General features: G+C 40.0%; 1 protein-coding gene across 6 annotated transcripts in view; it reads right to left on the bottom strand.

Annotated features, from left to right (window-relative positions):
* Positions 1-675: 675 nt before the first annotated feature.
* The window catches only part of tenm4 (teneurin transmembrane protein 4), a 243,565-nt gene continuing 226,910 nt past the window's right edge, over positions 676-17,330 (bottom strand). For all 6 annotated transcript variants that reach the window (XM_051128614.1, XM_051128615.1, XM_051128616.1 and 3 more), the window contains 4 exons: positions 14,920-15,216; positions 12,471-14,085; positions 10,351-10,493; positions 676-3,739 (listed from right to left, as the gene is read on the bottom strand). In XM_051128614.1, coding sequence (XP_050984571.1) covers positions 2,981-3,739; positions 10,351-10,493; positions 12,471-14,085; positions 14,920-15,216 — 2,814 coding nt within the window. In that variant the 3' untranslated portion in view covers positions 676-2,980. The remainder of the gene's footprint in view (positions 3,740-10,350; positions 10,494-12,470; positions 14,086-14,919; positions 15,217-17,330) is intronic.

Below are 17,330 nucleotides of genomic sequence, written 5' to 3'. Positions count from 1 at the left end.
TTCAAATAGTGTTTTTATTTTTTGAATAACAATTACAGACCGAATATTCGAATGTTCGACTATTTGTGCAAATATGCAAATGAATGCATTCATGGAATGGATGACCTATTGCATTTGCCAAAATATCCTGTTGCTGCATGGAACACTGAACTGTTATATAAAGTCATAATATTCTAGTGTGACTAATAACTCAAACACAGTAATATCAGCTTTGAAGATATTAGCCCATCTTTCTCTTGACTCACTATTTGATCAAAGAGGATAAAAGTCTTAAAGGTTAATATAACCCTGTTGAAAAAAAAAAAAAAACGGCATATGGTGTTAAGTAGGTTTTGATGCTGGGATGCTGGTTTAAGCTGGTCCTTTGCTAGTTTATGCTGGTCCTTTGCTGGCAACATGACCAGCTAAAGACCAGCATAAACCAGCAAAGGACCATCATTTTAAACCAGCATCAAAACATACCTAACCAGCATCCCAGCATCAAAAACATACCTACCAGAATTTGCTGTTTTTTTCCACCAGGGAAGAAAGTCCTTAATGTGAAAAATAAAGTCACAGTTACAAGAAATATAATTGGGCTCTCACATAAAATAATCTGAACAATGCAAATCAGTAGCCAATGAGAGTATACTGGAAGCCTGAATGAAATATGATGCAAATCACAATGACGTGAAATAAATGTAAACACAAAATATTCTTTATTTTTTCGTCTTTAACTAAAGACTACACAGATTCACTGCTGTAGCTCTAAAAGGTATCTACATTTGCATTTTATTTACAGCCCATTTCTTGTCATCTTATTTACATTTTCAAAGAGAAGCATTTAGAAACACAGTGTTGAGAACAAACGAAAAGTCCAAATGAGTCCAAAAGTTTAGAAAAAATAAAAGCCTTACGATGCATGTCAGTGCAATTTAACACATTGCATTTTTTCCTTCATTCATCATTGTTGTTTTTAAATACAGCGATATTGTCAGACTCATGATGTCACTGCATTCAATGACAGTAAAATAAACCAAAAATATGCTCGACAATATTATACAGCTTAAAACACTTGATCTATTCATCTCGGTGACCATCCCCAAGTGATTTCCCCAAGAGCGACAGCAGGGGCAGATTCATAAACCGAACGCTAACGTGAAGCGCCAATGCGCCATCATGTCCGACATATTAACACCATCCAACCAGAAATAGATGCTCTTTGAAGTTCACGTATCCAGATGGTGGGTTGACATGCATTTCAACCTCTAAATGACGCACCTTCAGGCTTTAATGCATTTCAGGCAGCTTGCAGACTTTCATATTCAGAGCACTTACGACGTTGCCCCTTGCTTGGGAGACCCTCGGGGCAAAGGCTGTTCACAGGGGTTGTCACCTTTCCTTACCACAATGTGCAGTGCTTGCAGCACTCAGTACATTTCTTTAAAGGAGTCTGAGTGCACGTTTAAGTAATGTGCTTCTTTTTTTTTTAAGCATTCATGCCGCTTTACGCTTGAAGCGTTTATTTCACTGACAAATATGAGGATGTATACTCCTCTAAAAAACACAGCACTAAAATAAATACTGTCATTCTTAGGAATGGCCCATATGCAACTCTTTGTTTTAACCATGAAAACAAATCAATTGAATTGACTGACTTTTCTGGACTTTATTCCATGTGTTGAAACACTAGGCATTATTCAAGTACAACAATTAGCAATAAAAAGGGACAAATGTTCACATTTTTGTATGCTTTCACAATTTTTATACTGTTTTATGTGAATGTTACCATGAAACGTGTTGCTCTCAAACTATTTTATCACAAAAACAACCTTCATAGTCTCAGTAGCTCCATTCCAAAACCTAGTCAGCTGCCTTGCTGTGTAACAAGATGAAACCATCATAAGTGATTGATTTGGATCGTTACATGGCATACAAATAACATGTGGGGGTTGATTCAGTGGTGTCTGATGTTAGCATGTTGCTATGCTAAATGCATGATACTCTAATATATGCAAAAATGGATTAAGTACTGAATTAAATATAAAAATATTTCGAATCAACATTTCTTGCACCTTGTTGGCCATCTTGGATTATTTTACTAGCCTGGCTTCAAAACAGGACGCATCTGATGCCGCCTCAAATAAGACTAAATCTAACTACCTACTGGAACAGCTGTTCAGAACGACTCTTAAAATGGTAGGCAGCTCACTGGGTTTTGGAGATAATTTCTTTCAGTGCAGTTTCATTTCCATGGGGCTACCTACTTCCTATTTGTTTCCTAAATTTTTGTCAGTTTTCCAGATTTTAAGTGTGCATACTTCATTCTTCCTTTCCCTTTCTATTCGTGTTTTAAGCCATTTGGTCAAAATTAGAAATAAAAATAATTTAAAAAATGAATGTTACCAGCAAGCCACCCATTCCCAAAATATTACAAGACACCACAACAAGTTTTGAACATGAGATGGGTTCAGCTAGGAATCTGAACTGGTAGCGATGCACTGCAAACACCAATGTCCTTGTTTAAGTATGACACAGCCGGTGGGCTTTCAAGTATAAAAGAAGCGATTAAAAGAGGTCTCTCCTTGGCTGAGGCGCGGGAAAAGGCAGAGTGGAGTGAAGCTCGTGAATAACAATCTGCTCGTCTGGCAGCAGGCTGAGCCAGTGAGCATAATGCATTACCAGCCTTCTTCCTATATTCCTTTGAGCAAACCCACCAACTCGAAGGCAGAACCGAATAAACCGCAGACACTGCCATATGCCGTCTTCTAGCAGCCACACTTAAGGGGCAAAGGGGGTTTAAGAATTACCAAAAGAGAGAAGGGCACTCTGCTGTCGAAACAGTGCAACTGTTTTCAACCATGTACGTCATGTATTAAAAAAATAAGTCTGGCACAGTCAACATAAAAATAAAGTAACATAATATGGTCACAAACGCAACTTGTCTTTGGCAAGAAGTCCTGGACGCTGAGTCCGAGCACGGGTTCCCCTCGCGTTCATGTCACCTGCGACCCATCTCAGTCTGTCGCAAGAAATGGATGTTATTTACGTTGTCGGCCAACTCAGGGAACTGGTCGACCGATACTATGTAGAAGCCCTCGTAGCCCGGCACGCGTCCGGCACTCAGGAGCTGCTGCCTTTCCCCGTCCGTCCAAGCTCGAGAGCCCTCTTCTCCTTGCCGTAGTCTGTGACGTTCACGAGCCCAGGCGGCCGCGACGACCCTCTGGCGTGCGAGCTCCAGCACGCGGACTTTCTCTTCATCCTGGCTGCTGCCGTAGCGGACGTTGAGGCACAGCGTACCGTACTGCAGTTGGATGTCGGTTATGCGGCGCGAGCGCCCGCCGAGGACCGCGTTGACCTGCGAGACAGTTACGTTCACACCCGTTTCCAGTGTGCGCTGGCCTACCGTCATGCCTAGCAGAGATAGGTCACCCTCTACCGGTCCCGATTTCACAAAATAGTGCGTGTCCAAGCCTGCGATGGTGAAGTGTAAATCCTGCAGGTAGGTGGCTTTGTCTAGGACCGCCGCGATCCGCCGCCCGTCCTCGTTGGCCAGGCTAATAATGTCGGCAGCAACACGGCCCTCCCGGATGGCTACTTTCACACCTTTTCCGAAGAGCGAGGGCCCTGTGGCGAAGAGCGTGCGGAAAGGGGTTTGAGGGCAACCGGAATCACTCGACCCGTAGATCTGGTCAAACCGCTCCAGCCGGACGAAAGACTTCAGCTGCCTCTGGACTTCACATTGTACACCCAGAACAGACTGCAAGAAGACAAAGAAAACCCTGTGAGTGTCCCGGCATCAACTTCTTATGGATTTCACATTGATCACGGGTGACTACTTTCATTGAGTGAATAAATTAAATGTGTGATATTGCATCTCCCAAACAACGTTTGCAATTACTGCTGACCACAGTGAGGTCTGTGGTGGTACTGATTGAATGTGACATATTATGACACGTTGCATCTCAGCAAAACACTGTACGTTGTAAATCCTTGCATATGATTTTCACATTCATTATGTTATTTCCTCCTGTGGCAGGCGTCATGCGCCCACCGCCTTCGCTGCTGTTATTTCCTGGGAGTAAGTAACATTTCCTGATGGTTCGTGCAGGATGGGAGATCTCAGCGGGAAACTCATCCTACCCCCACGTTCAGCTGCTCAACTTTCCCCTCAACCAAGAATCGTGCTGCTTCATTAACACTTCAAACATTTTACGTTTCCTGATATAACTACATAGGATAACTCATTCTATTTTATGTTCAGGTGTGAGGAAGTGCAGATCGGGTGATTTTTTCAGCTGATCTGACTCTTAACTTTTGAATAAGTTTTGTTTGTAGGGAATAAACAGTTTCTCATGAGGAGAACTGAATACAAGACTCTCTTTAGGCCAACGATAATGCAGTAATAAGTCATCCTCTCCTTTAATGAGACTTGACGGGAAACCCTCGCCCCTAGAGAAGATTTAGATAACCATGAGGGACCTAAGCGTGCAGATAGATTGTACTAGCCCTAGAAATAGCATGTTCTGGGTGTCAGACTCCAGGGCTTCTGTCCGGAAGGAGAAACAGAGTCCAGCTGAAGCTCTGGCACTGGAACAAAGTTCTTGCGTTATCTGATACGATTCCCTCAGAGTATTATGTCCCCATCTCTCTTTTTGCATCCTTTTTGCTCTCAGCTAAGTGTCGCCCTTCACTACAGATTAAATTACTGAACTTGGAAAGAAACAAAAGGTCTCTTTAATGATTCAATTGTCTCCTGTTCCTCACAGGTTTCTAATGATTAAAAGACCTCGGTAAACTTCTTTGAAGTTTCAGAAAAGATCCCAAAAATGTCTCAAACGTGCTCAGATTTAAAATCTTCAAGATTAAATTATCTGAGCTACTATTCACATTAAATTTTCAGTACTTTAAGTAGGCATTTGCTGACAAAAAAGTTCAGGAATGTCTGCCTTAAAAGTATCCACTTTTTTAGAAGTAACACTATGGGTTCGCTATAAGGAAATAACGAGAAGAATAACAATGTGCAGTAAATGGTAAAACTGTTTGCACTACAAACCAGTGTGCTCATAGGATAATACATCAAAATAATATGGTAAGACACACTAATTTGCAATATCAAGCAGAAAAAAAGCTGTTTTGTACAGCAAAAATAGCTGGATGCTGATGAGACCGGAAGCCACACCCATAACATTTACAAATGGCCACGCCCACTTTTACAGGAAGAAAAAGGTGGATACTTCACATAACACCACAGTATGTTTGTTTACTCCACCAGCCTTCTCATTCTGGTCACAGTTCAGAGGGCACAGAGAGATAAATGGGTAGTGGGGGCCATCTATGCTAACCTACCTATTTGGCATTTCTCCAACAAATAAAAGGAAAAGGGATACATCATTCATATAGCACTGGGTGGTCAGACAGCATGGAGGCCTATCAGCGCAGGGCTCTGATCAAAGTCAAAATCAATCTGCGGACATCCAGTGGATATCAGCCAGCACATTTGCATCATTTCTCATCCACATAGGTCTTTAAGACCCTGGGAGTCTAAACGGCAAGGAGAAAGAGAGTGATAAAAAGTCAGCATTCACTATCCAGCTGTTGCTGGAAATTTTCAGAGAACTAAATCCATCACGTTCAGTGTTAGAAGCAGCAGAGCTCCTATCCAAAAAACCTCCAATTGAATTATGAAGTGAGGACTGAGCAAGCGAATCTCAAAGCCAAAGTCCATATTTCATACCAAACTTGACAGGAAAATAAGAGCATATGTATATTAAATTTTATATTTATTTAAAAGTGACAACAACAAGCACAACTTAACGACCATTGGGGCAGTTTTTGTTTATGGCAATTAAAGAGCAGGTCCTATGGGTTTTCGAAAAATATATTTTTTGCAGTTTGTAACATAGCTATCCTTCAATATAAACAGTCTGCAAAGTTGTTAATCAAAAACGTGCATTATACTTAAAGATACTGTCTCTCCAAAGAAAGAGTCGCCTTAATGAGTTGTCAAATTTTTTCAGTTTTACATACATTCTAAACCATAAACATCTTAAAGACATCTAATAGGCATCTATTAGACATCTGAATGTGTCGATTAATGTACAATTGTTGTTCTAATCACTGAATGAAACGTAGACATATTCTGTTTTAAAAACTACGTTGTTTCATCAGTTAGTCATGTTAGCACTCGGCTAACATATCCACTATTACTGTTTTGTTTTGTGTTTACTGTTTAGCAGCTAAACTTTAGCTGTGGATATGATTCGCTTGCATAAGTGTTAAACAAAATGTTTTTAAGTCATTATTTTAAGGACATTATTTTATGTAAAGGTGCATCAGGGTTGCTAGGTTTTCACAAAAAAAAACCACCCAGTTGCTACTCAAAACTAGCCCAATCACGTTTCGAGGGAGGTCCCCCGTTAAATATTGCGTTCCGGGGCATAAAATACATGCTTTTTGTCGCGGTTCCCCTGGTAAATTCGCATTAGGGGCTAAATGTGATGTTTTTGGGGTCGCTTCAATCCGTGGACATAAAAAAAACCTGCAGACTTATAGCAACACAGGTGGTAGCACTCACTTACTTGCTCAAGTACTCCTTTCTGTGCCAATCAAACCAGGCTTGGCCAGCTGACCAATCAGAGCTGAGCAGACTTATGAAAGAGAGGGGTTTTACAGACATTATGCTCAAAAATGAATCAAACAAACCGTTTCGAAATCACTGACAAATGACTATGTATAAATGTACATTCTGAGAAAATTACAATGTTTTCTGACCTTAGATGCATTTAAACTTGTTGTAGGGGACTCCAACACAATATTAGGACACTTTAAATATAATATATAAAAATAAATATAAACCATATGACCTGCTCTTTAGGCACTTTTTCACCAAATTCTTATTAAGGAATTAGTTAATAAAAATATATATATTAATTAAAAAGAGTACATTATGACAAATTAACGTTTTAATAATGTAAATAGCAATACACTATAGTTGTACTGTCTTTATTTAATCAGAATGTTGATTTGGTAATGCCATCATGTTAATGAGAACTAATGTGTTTAATTGTCATGCAAATAAACCATGGTCATGGTGTTTGTTTGCTTGTTTTTCTTTTACTGTTGGGGTAATGTTTTTTTGTAAGATGCACATTAGCATCCCTCCTTCAGTTGTTCTTGTGTAGGTAGTAGGATTTCTTAATAGTTGCAAAATAGCATATTTCAAGCAGAAAAATATTGGAGGAGAAATAGCTACTGGTAATGAAGGGTCATTTCCTCTATGCCTTCAGATACTCTGCACTGCAGGTCTTGTAAATGTAACATGGGCATTATGGCATAAACAACCCACTTTAGACTCTCAAAAGAGCAGCAGTACAGCTGCAAGGCCATTAGGAGTTTTTTTTTTTTTTTTTTTTTTTTTTTTTTTTTAATGCAGCTGCTTTAAAAGCCCATAAATGACCCCACAATTACATTGCCAAAAAGCAAATTGGTTGGCAATTAGAATTGTTTACTGCCCCCTAATAAAAGGGAAAAATCTGTGTGTGGGGTTGAGCCAGAGAGAGCTGATTTATGGGTAACTCAGTAGGCTTGACTACGCAAAGGGCTGTGGGACACAAATCGTTCTTTTTCGGTCTCACTTCTACAGTAAAGTTTCAGTCTCAGAGTAAACATTCAGAAGTTTTTACTGTCTTGTAAAAAAAAAAAAACATTTCAAATGGAAAATTCAAGCAAGGGTTTGGAATTGAATTAGGTGCTTTTGAGAGCAGCCTTGAAAGAGGTATTGGATGCACTTCTGAGATTCCCATAGGAGACAACCCTACGAGGTACATGATAGAGCAGTAGTCTCCCTTGAGGGTAGAGATTGCTGCCCAATAGAGTTCATCGTTGCATCTTTGCATTGTGTCCAAGATGATTTGAAGTCAGCCCACACCACTCCCAAAGAAACAAACCTTTGAATGCAATTCTTTTAACTTTTCACAGGTTTTGAGAAGCGGTCACACTGGAAAAGTTTATTTCCCGCTCTGTTGATGGAGATGATGATTGGATCCAATGGCCACAAGTAACTGAGCCCTAACACTTTTAGTTTTGCATTGGTGGAGCCTTTTTAAATGCACGCTGTGACAATTCAAACAGCTTTGTATGCAAGAGCACACTACGAGAGAAGACTGTGTGCTCTTGATTAAATTATAACGACTGGTTCCCAAAAGAGATTTCATTAGGACAAGTCTGTTTTAATACCTTCTACAATAGAGATACTCTGTTGGGAGGGGAATCTGCATGGCCATCAAAATTCAACAGAACCCTTTGAAAGAGACTGTTTTCCCCTCACAACTCGACTAAATAAAAACAAAATCTGGGGTGTCTAAAACTTGAAAGTCTTTTTTTGGTTACTCCAGTTCTCCTTGAATGTGTGAAAGCCATATGAAACCTGCCAGGCTGACGGCTTCAAATAGCTCCATCACTTTACATTTAAAATCTCATATCTCAGCTGTCTGAGGCTCACCCTTGTCGCTCAGCCTCAAATGCTTGCTTATTATGAAGCCTGATAGTTTGAGGTTGTGCTGCTTATACTGTTTGACGCATGCAATGGAAGTTCTTACTATCCATGGGAATGAACGTACAATATATATCTATTAGTTTTACAAATTCAAGTAGTTTAAGTTGCTTTTACACATCCATATAGCCTGTGAGGTGGGCAGAACAAAATTTTTTTTTTATATCACAAGTGATTTTTTAAAATGCTACTAACACAATATATATTTTCATAATCTTTTCTAGATATTCAAATAATAGGTAATGTATTAAATGCTCTAAAGTGTTTTAATGACTATTTTTGATATATCAATGAATTGATGCTTAATTAAAAAAAACAGAATAAAATGAAAGCTTAATTTCTAATTTTTCAAAATGTCTATAAAAAAAACCTTTTTGTTGACCTTTTTAAGATTCATTGAGAGATATATATAGCTACTACAATATAAATGGTTTGATAGAAGTTAATTGCAACTTTTTATCTCACAGTTGTGACTTTCTTCCTCAGAATTGTGTGCTACAAACTCAAAATTCCCACATTTTCTCAGAATTGTGAGATATAAACTCACAATTATGTTAAGTCAGAATTACGAGATATAAACTCGCAATTGTGAGTTATAAAGTCAGAATTGCGAGATATAGTTACAATTCCAACTTTTTCTCAGAATTGTGTAATATAAACTCACAGTTGCGAGAAATGAAGTCAGAATTGCAAGATAAAAACTCACAATTATCATTTTTTTCTCGCAATTCTGACTTTTTTTTTCTCAGAACTTTGAGATATAAACTTGCAACTATGAGTTATAAATTCCAATTCTGAGGGGAAAAACACTGATGTTTTCAAAAATTCTCAGTTTATATCTCACAACTTTGACTTAACTCACAATTGCATGTTGTAAAGTCAGAACTGCGAGATATGAATTGTGAAATTGTGAAATTATGTTGTAAATCTGACTTTATTTCTCAGAATTGTGACATTTGTTTGATAAAAACACAGTAAAAATGTTACTACTGTAAAATATGATTGAAATTTAAAAGAACTGTTTTCTATTTTAATATATTTTAAAATGTAATTAACTCCTTTGATGGCTGAATTATTATATATTATATGTTAATTTATTTTGTTTGTTTGTTTGTTTTGGAAAAGGGTAATATAATACAATATAATAAAAAAATATGCAAAATGCTGTTTAAAATAATTTCATATGAAGTATATATAGCATTTCACACCAAAGGATATACAACCTTCCCAAAAGTATTTGATGTGTCAGCTACCCATAATGCCATGCAGCCCTATATACCCTGTATCTTCTCGAAAGAACCATTAGCTTGAGCCAGGACAGCTTAAGAGGTAAGGTGTCCTTAACACCAGCCAAAAGAGCCGCCACCATGTCCAACTGGCTTCTCAATTATTCAGATGGCTTAAAGGAGGCTCAATAATCAGTGCATGTCTGAGACTGAGAAAAACAGGGAGCATTGAGACAAAGAAGCATAAAGATAGGGAAAGAGAGGGAGACAACATCTTTTAGAGAGCTAAAGAGTGTGAAAGACTGAGCTGAAATCAATGGCTGCTGCTGGAGGAAATTTGGAGTGAATTTCCCTAATGGCAGTCCTATTACAAGGGCTCTTTAGCTTGACCCCTTTCCCTTGGCTTGAGGAGTCAGAGCAGAGGCCATGCTTATTCGCACAAGCATCTGGGTTGATTGCTGTAGACTCCTTTGGGAGACAGCAAACTGAAAGGTCAAGGTACTGCAAATAAAGTCTGCAGTTGGACTCAAAGGCCAGGTGTGTTTTTAAAAAGGTGGGCAAACAAAAAGACAAATTTATTGGATGAATTACCTTGGTGCTATCCCACTCCTGAGTCTTCATCTGAGTGTGAATGAGCTCGTAAGAAGGCTCCATGCTGTCCGTGACAGGTTTGTGGTAGCCAGGGATGACGTTGTATAGTTGGAAACCAAACGTCACTAGCCAGCTGTTAACATCTGTTGAAAGAGAAATGCTGCGATGAAATACACTTACAGCAGAGCAAAAGGTAACTGCAGCACTCACTGATAATGCCTGTATAACAACTTACTCTATTTGGGGCAAACTACACCACAAAAGCGTAATTCATTGCAAATCAGGACACATGCCAAGTGAACTCCTTCTTGAAATAAGCTCCTGCAGTCATTACAGGCAACACTAGTTTCAGAGACTGGGTTAAATATGATTAATCCTCCACAGGAAGTGGCAAGTCTCCAAAAAAAGATGATCATTTGTAGCAATTTGTCCACACAAAAACCTGATAAAATTACATCTAGCACACGAGAAGCTTGATGTTTAAGATCTGCTAGTGTACTTGATAATCATACATATTTCATGCTGTGACCAAATGTGTCACCCTTTCTATAATCAGAAAATGTATTTTTGTATTTGTGCATATTCATACTGTAAGCATTAGCATGGATAGTGAATCAGATACAGAGAGAATGAACCTTACCAAAATCAAATGGCCTTTTTAGTGATTTTCCCTGCCGCATCAAATACATTAGTCATGGATAGAAGAGACATTGCTACAGCAATGAAGTGCAAACCCGATGACTGCTCCTTTATTTAAGGCTGTGTCACTTGACAGAGTTGTTTTAAATATGAATGTGATTAAGGACAATGAAAGGACCCTTCTGTATTTCAGAAAGGAATGAAAATGTCAATGCCATCATTCATAAAAGGCTGACGGCCCACTCAAGTACATCTAATATCCAGCAGAATCTTTAGATTTCCTTCTTCAAAGCTAACTTTAATGATGTAGGGTACAGCCTATAGCGCCTAGGCGTTTAGCTGAGCCTGAAATACGGCTAGCCCATGGTAATATAAGCATACGTGTGCTATATCCTGCTCAAAAAAGCCAGCAAAAGCTAGCATAGGCTAGTTTAGAAAGTTCTGGTTATTTCTGGTCTAGTATTTGCTAGTCAAACTCAGCGGATGAACCAGGTTTTTTTACAAGCATAATTGCAAAAAACACACCAATGCTGCATTTTGTGGAATGGTATACGATGCGCAACCTAACCCAGCAACCCGGTATAGTATTTTTTAGTGGAAAGTGAAACGTAAAACTTGTTCTGGAAAACTCTCATGAGGTTTACTTTTGTTACACCAAGGTAAGGGTTAGGGGCAGGCTTGCTGCGGCACTCCAAATAAGTTCAGTGCATGAATATTGCAAATGAATTTTCAGAGAACAAGGGCTCATCTCGCCGCAAGTCTTTTCAACAGGATACGCAAAGGAAATACATAAAGGAACACGGTAGAACAAGGCTGCTCTAAAATAAACAACCAATATCATGATTCTATAGCATTCATTTTTCTTTTATAGCAAGGGCATGAACCAAGGCTTTGATATTAGTCAAAAACCAGCATGCATTTACTCTTATAGACTACAAATGTGACTATAATATTTTGTTTTCTTTGAGTAAGGCTGCGATTTCACTTTCAAGTGGAGAGAAAAGCAAATCAGCCCCTAGTTTCATGGACTCCTTTGTGTTATTTGTCTAACACTAGGGAGCATTCACTACCATTTACCTCCCGCGCAAGCTGGGGAAGCAAAGACTGATGGGGTATTTCAGAGGAACAACCTGAATGAAGAACAAAGGGGACTTTGTTGTGCTGTCATTGCTCACAAGCAGTGTATGTGGAGGCAAGAACACCCCAAGCTGGGGCTGGGCCGAGAGCCTGAAAAATAATCACTCTAGTGCAAGGATTCTTGGCACCAGGTGCCCATGGTGTTTTAGATCGTTGAAGGTAAATTGTAACAGTGAAGTTATTTACAGGCTATTTAATAACCATCCCAGCCTTCGGTCTGAGTTCTGGCATAGACTCCATGCTAATAAATATCCTAATAGATAATAGACAGATGGATGGATGTACTAAATAGCATCACCCTCAGTGTGTTCCAACAAAAGATTTATAAGAAACAATGTGCTTACCTGTCATGTAGCACTTGGTTTCTTGGTTGTTGCTCAGTGGGTTGTTGTTCTTAAACATGTAAAGGTTGAAGGGCACAATGTTGTTGCTGTTGAGCCGCTTCCAAACATCATGGTCAGGAGTGGTCCACCGGCCTGCAAGAACATCGTAATCTTTGCGTCCCATGTGGACAAGCTTTGTAAGAGGCTCATAAAGGCCACCCTGGTAGCCTATTACTAGCTGGAAACTTGGGTTGGAGTCCAAATACACTTCCCCAAAAGCTGTGTGCAGGATCTGTTTGATCATGAGCCCGGCACCACTGAATACAGCCAACGGTGTACCAATGTTGTCACAGGCCACATAGAACTCATCCCCACTGCTCAACTCCATGGCAAAGAGGTGGCCCTGAAGGTCATAGTAGAGTGAGGTGATCTCTGAGCTTGAGTGATTGTACATGTGCGTAACTCTGGTGGGACTGGACAAGTCTGCGTAGAAGAATTGCAGATGGTGCCCTTGGCTGCTTCGACTGGACACTCTCCTGCCCAAGCCATCGTAGCGGTACTTGATGGTCCATCCATTAACTTTGTTGTAGGCTTTAACAAGCAACCCAGCAGAGTTATACTCAAAGAAGTCATTGCCTCTCTGCCTGAGGAATCCATCCTCGTCCAACCGGTACTGCACGTCACCTAATCGAGTAATGCGGTCCCGGATGTCATATCGTAGGGGTGTAAGTCTGGCGCTGTTACCGGGACTAAGGAGGTGTAAATTTCCATTCAGATCATAGCTGTAGCGCCACAGAGGCTTGTCATTGATAGACACCACTTGGAGTTGGCCATCAGCATCATACTCGTAGGCGTAACGGGTGGTATTTGCATAAGGCCCCACTTTAAGCTCCTTGGCCACCACTCGCCCCATGTTGTCATACTGTACCATCATCCAGAACATTAGTGAACGGAAGATCTCATACTGCACCTCTTTAACTCGTCCGTAGGCATCAAAGTGCTTGGTGTGAGTCATGACAGCTGTGGTAATGATCTGGTTAATGTCATAGTAGATGACTCCAAACTTGCCAAACTGCTCCGTTTTGCCTGAGACGTCATCGTAGCGATAGAGGTCAATAGGTAACGGGGTTTCATTGATGACTGCCTGCATGCTGGTGACCCGGAAGCTGTTGTCATAGTTGTAGTCAAACCGAGCGTTCACCATGCCCTCCTCACTGAAACGAAAGATCTGCCTGTCGATGAGTGGTCCAATCTGCCGATAGCGTATGGTACATGCAAAGCCATCACTTTGAAGGCCCACTGTTTTCAGCATGCCTGCAGATTCATCGTAAGAAAAGGCAATCCGTGTTGTATCATAAAGGATTTCCAGCAGACGGGAGAGTTTCCCATACTTGTAGATGACTCTACGCCCTGTTCCTTGGTGGATGGTTTGCAGAAGCAGTCCATCTTCGCTGTAATCTTGCAAAACTGTGGCATTGCCCTCAGGTGGCCTGTATGTGTTTCTGTAATAGCCGATGGAACGGGTGGTCTCCAAGGTCTGCCTGGCCACATTGGGCATGGTTACCGAAGAGAGGCGATCGTTCTTGTCAAATTCGAAGATGTATTGTCGCTGGCTGTATAGCAGCAGCACCATGGACTGCCAAAGGAAAATGACAAAACGATGCTCAGTAAGCTGATTTAATGAAGCATAGTAATTCCCAACACATTCTGAGAGCACTTCAAACAGTTAAATGTGAAATTCTCCACCCAGTGAAAGTGAAGGTCACTAAGTACCCAGGAGTCACATTGCACCACATGACTAACTACACAACAAACTGTAGGGTGTCACAGAATCACTTCAGGGTGCATAAAAATTACAAATATGCTGCTCTACAACACTGACTGAAAAATGAAGAAGGGCAAATTCTCATTTAATGAGGATTAAGTCATCATACCCCCCCTCCCCTGATACCATTTTTAATAATGTCACCTTATATGGAGGTCAGTGGGAGGATATTCTGGAGTTTATATTTTAACAGGAAGCTGCCTTTTTTTACTTTGAGACTATTGATCTCACCAGCACACGGTCATTTTAGAATGGCAAGAAACATTAAATAGAGTGAGTTTAGTGCTTGCAATCAATACTTTTAAACCCATATACTGGGATGTCAGCATTTCAATGTACTAAACAGCTGCCATTTTTGAATTACACAGAAAGGTCTTGCATTTCTCAGATATTGGTTCTAATTAACAAGACAGTGACATTTTACTTTTTTCAGTGATATTTTAAGAACAAGTTAGTTGTCAGGCTGTGTGCAGTAATAATGAGTAACACAAGCTGCACATTAGACAGGGATCATTGCTAAAGCACATAAGGTTAAAGCTTATTAATGTAACAAATTAACAGGGTTCAACACAAAGATCTCTACCGAACAAAAAAGAACTAGCAATTATTTTTTTACCATATTGTTGTCTAGCTAAAGATGCTTACTTTTTCAAGGTAGGTGTAGCTCCATGATTTTCCATCTGCAAATATCTTTGAGGTGATTCTCCCATTTTGGTCATATTCCATTCGGACTGACATTGTTCCCCTCTGGATTCCGGCGATGTGGCCACCTGGTGAGTAGGTGACATTGACACCGTTCAGCCGACTACTTGGAGCCCACAAAGTAGGTCTTCCTGCATGGTCATAGTGGATCCTCAAGGTAAACTTCCTGTGGTCATCATAGACTTTCTCAGTCCTGGTTACGCGGTCAAAATCCATGGATAACAAGTTCCTGTTATGAACCTATACCAAAAAAAGGAAGATAGGAAGATTAGGCCTCTGAATTCAACACATGGACTTGATAGGATGTACTGTCATCTCTGAAACTCAAATTACGTTTTACTCTAATGATTTTGTTACTTTCATCTGCATACCTCTAGAGGACACAGCTTTTTAACTGACTGATTCTTTGTTTGCTGCATGTTAAAACAAAAAGTATGAGCGAAGCTCTCAGTTCAGTATAATCATTTGTCATGCCTTTAAGGAATTAATTATTGAGGGGTAGATAACTTCCATTGTATTTGAAGGAGGAGGAAAGCAATGACACTTAAGGCACATATGGAGTTCAAAGCTGACTGCATTGTTTGAATGACATGTCATACTGAGTTTTTGACCCCAAAACATGCTGAGATCAGAGCTGAGAACTAGTCCTACATGGCTGGTAATCCCAAAGGAACACAAAGGTCAAAGCGGGGGGCGATTTAGAAGCCTTAATACCTTCAACCCTTGGCAGAGAGAGCAATAGAACCTTTCTATTGCTGCGATGCAGATTTAGGTATTGATGGATAATATATGGGCATCCACCTAGACTGAATGTTAACATTGTATTGGCATGCCCACAAAGAACCTACACGTTCAAGACTTTCACGTTGAGAATTAAATTGCAAAAATAAAAAGAGCACTACTCTACTTCTTAACCAAAAGTAATAAAAATGCTTATTAGCATGAATGCAAAGTCTAAATCTGCAGTAAAAGTTTATTTTTCCAAGCACACCACTTTGTGGTATTATGGCTAAAGGGTTGAATGAGTATTGACTAAATAACCATCTGGAAGTTTAGGCCTAACAGTCTTTAAAATGCATTATAATTAAACACTCATTTCCCCATATCTCTTATCAATGTGATGTGTCCTTAAGTGATCTTGGTTTTTCTCATCAGGTACTCTGGTACCCAGCTTGGCTCACTGCTGGCAAGGCTTAACAGAGTCTTAAAGTGATTTTGCGAGTTGTTGTTGGCTTTAGTCCAGTGGTATGGCGGACGGGGGGAAGAGCAGCAAGCAAGCTTTCTCTCTCTCTCCTCCTCGTGGGCATGCTGGGAGCTCTCATCTGTGAAGGGACAATTACACTGGGGCCAATTAATGTCACTAATACCTAATTGAGAGGATTATTTTACATTAAAAGCAAGCAGCTCATGAATAGGAGAATTCCCGGTGGGGGTGACAGAACAAAGAGGTTGACAGAATAAAGGGCAGATATTCTTCCCTCCCAACTCCTTTAAGCCTCGCCCACCTACTGATGAACATGGCCCCTATTTTCCTCACTCTCATTTTTTTAAATACAGCTTGACTCTTTGATCTGAAGATGTCAAGACTGAGAACGTGCCCTGAAAACACTCACATCTGAACAAGCATCTCTCTCTCTCTCTCTCTCTATCTATCTATCTATTTATCTATCTTGTTTGAAACCTGTCTGAAAACAGTTATTATTTCTGCTGCTCTTTTTGGTTGCACAATTCACTTAAATATTATTTATTAGACATTTCAAGGCATCAAAAAGCCAGGCTTTTATGGCTCTGAGGATCAGAGAACTTTTGTCAAGGGCCGATTTGTCCAAAGTAGGATGACAGGGGACTGAAGTGACAGGTTTAAAAGAAAAAAAATGAAAGACAGAATGAAAGGGAAGGCTGGATGCTCATGCCAGGCACTGGTTGAGCAGAGGCCCAACGGGCTGGAAAAAAAAAAGCTCTTTTGGCAGTGAGATCCTGGGCCTCTGGAGAATGGAAACCCACTCAAGGGGAATGTCTTAAATTGGACATTCCTTTAAATGGACTAAGCTTCATGAAAGCAGATATGGCAGGAGGAAGAAGATTGGACTGGGGCAGGGTGGGGGGTTTGAGGGACTATCTAAGAACCCCCCCTCCCAAAAGGATATCAAGACAAATAGTAGAGTGTACTTGCACTAAACAGTATTATTCTACATGTTACATAAGACACATTTCAACAGTATCTACAAATATTTTTGTTTGGCACCAAAATTGACACTCATAAATGAAAATTACAAACAGCAAGTTGCTCAAGCACTCTTTTGGGATCAATATAAGATAATAACTGTTGCTCACTTTTTTTTTTTTTTTTTATA

Source organism: Labeo rohita, chromosome 15 (genome assembly GCF_022985175.1).
Source record: "Labeo rohita strain BAU-BD-2019 chromosome 15, IGBB_LRoh.1.0, whole genome shotgun sequence".
In the NCBI taxonomy this organism is placed as follows: domain Eukaryota; kingdom Metazoa; phylum Chordata; class Actinopteri; order Cypriniformes; family Cyprinidae; genus Labeo; species Labeo rohita.
Note: the sequence above shows the minus strand (reverse complement) of the source record. Positions and strands in the feature narration are given on the sequence as shown.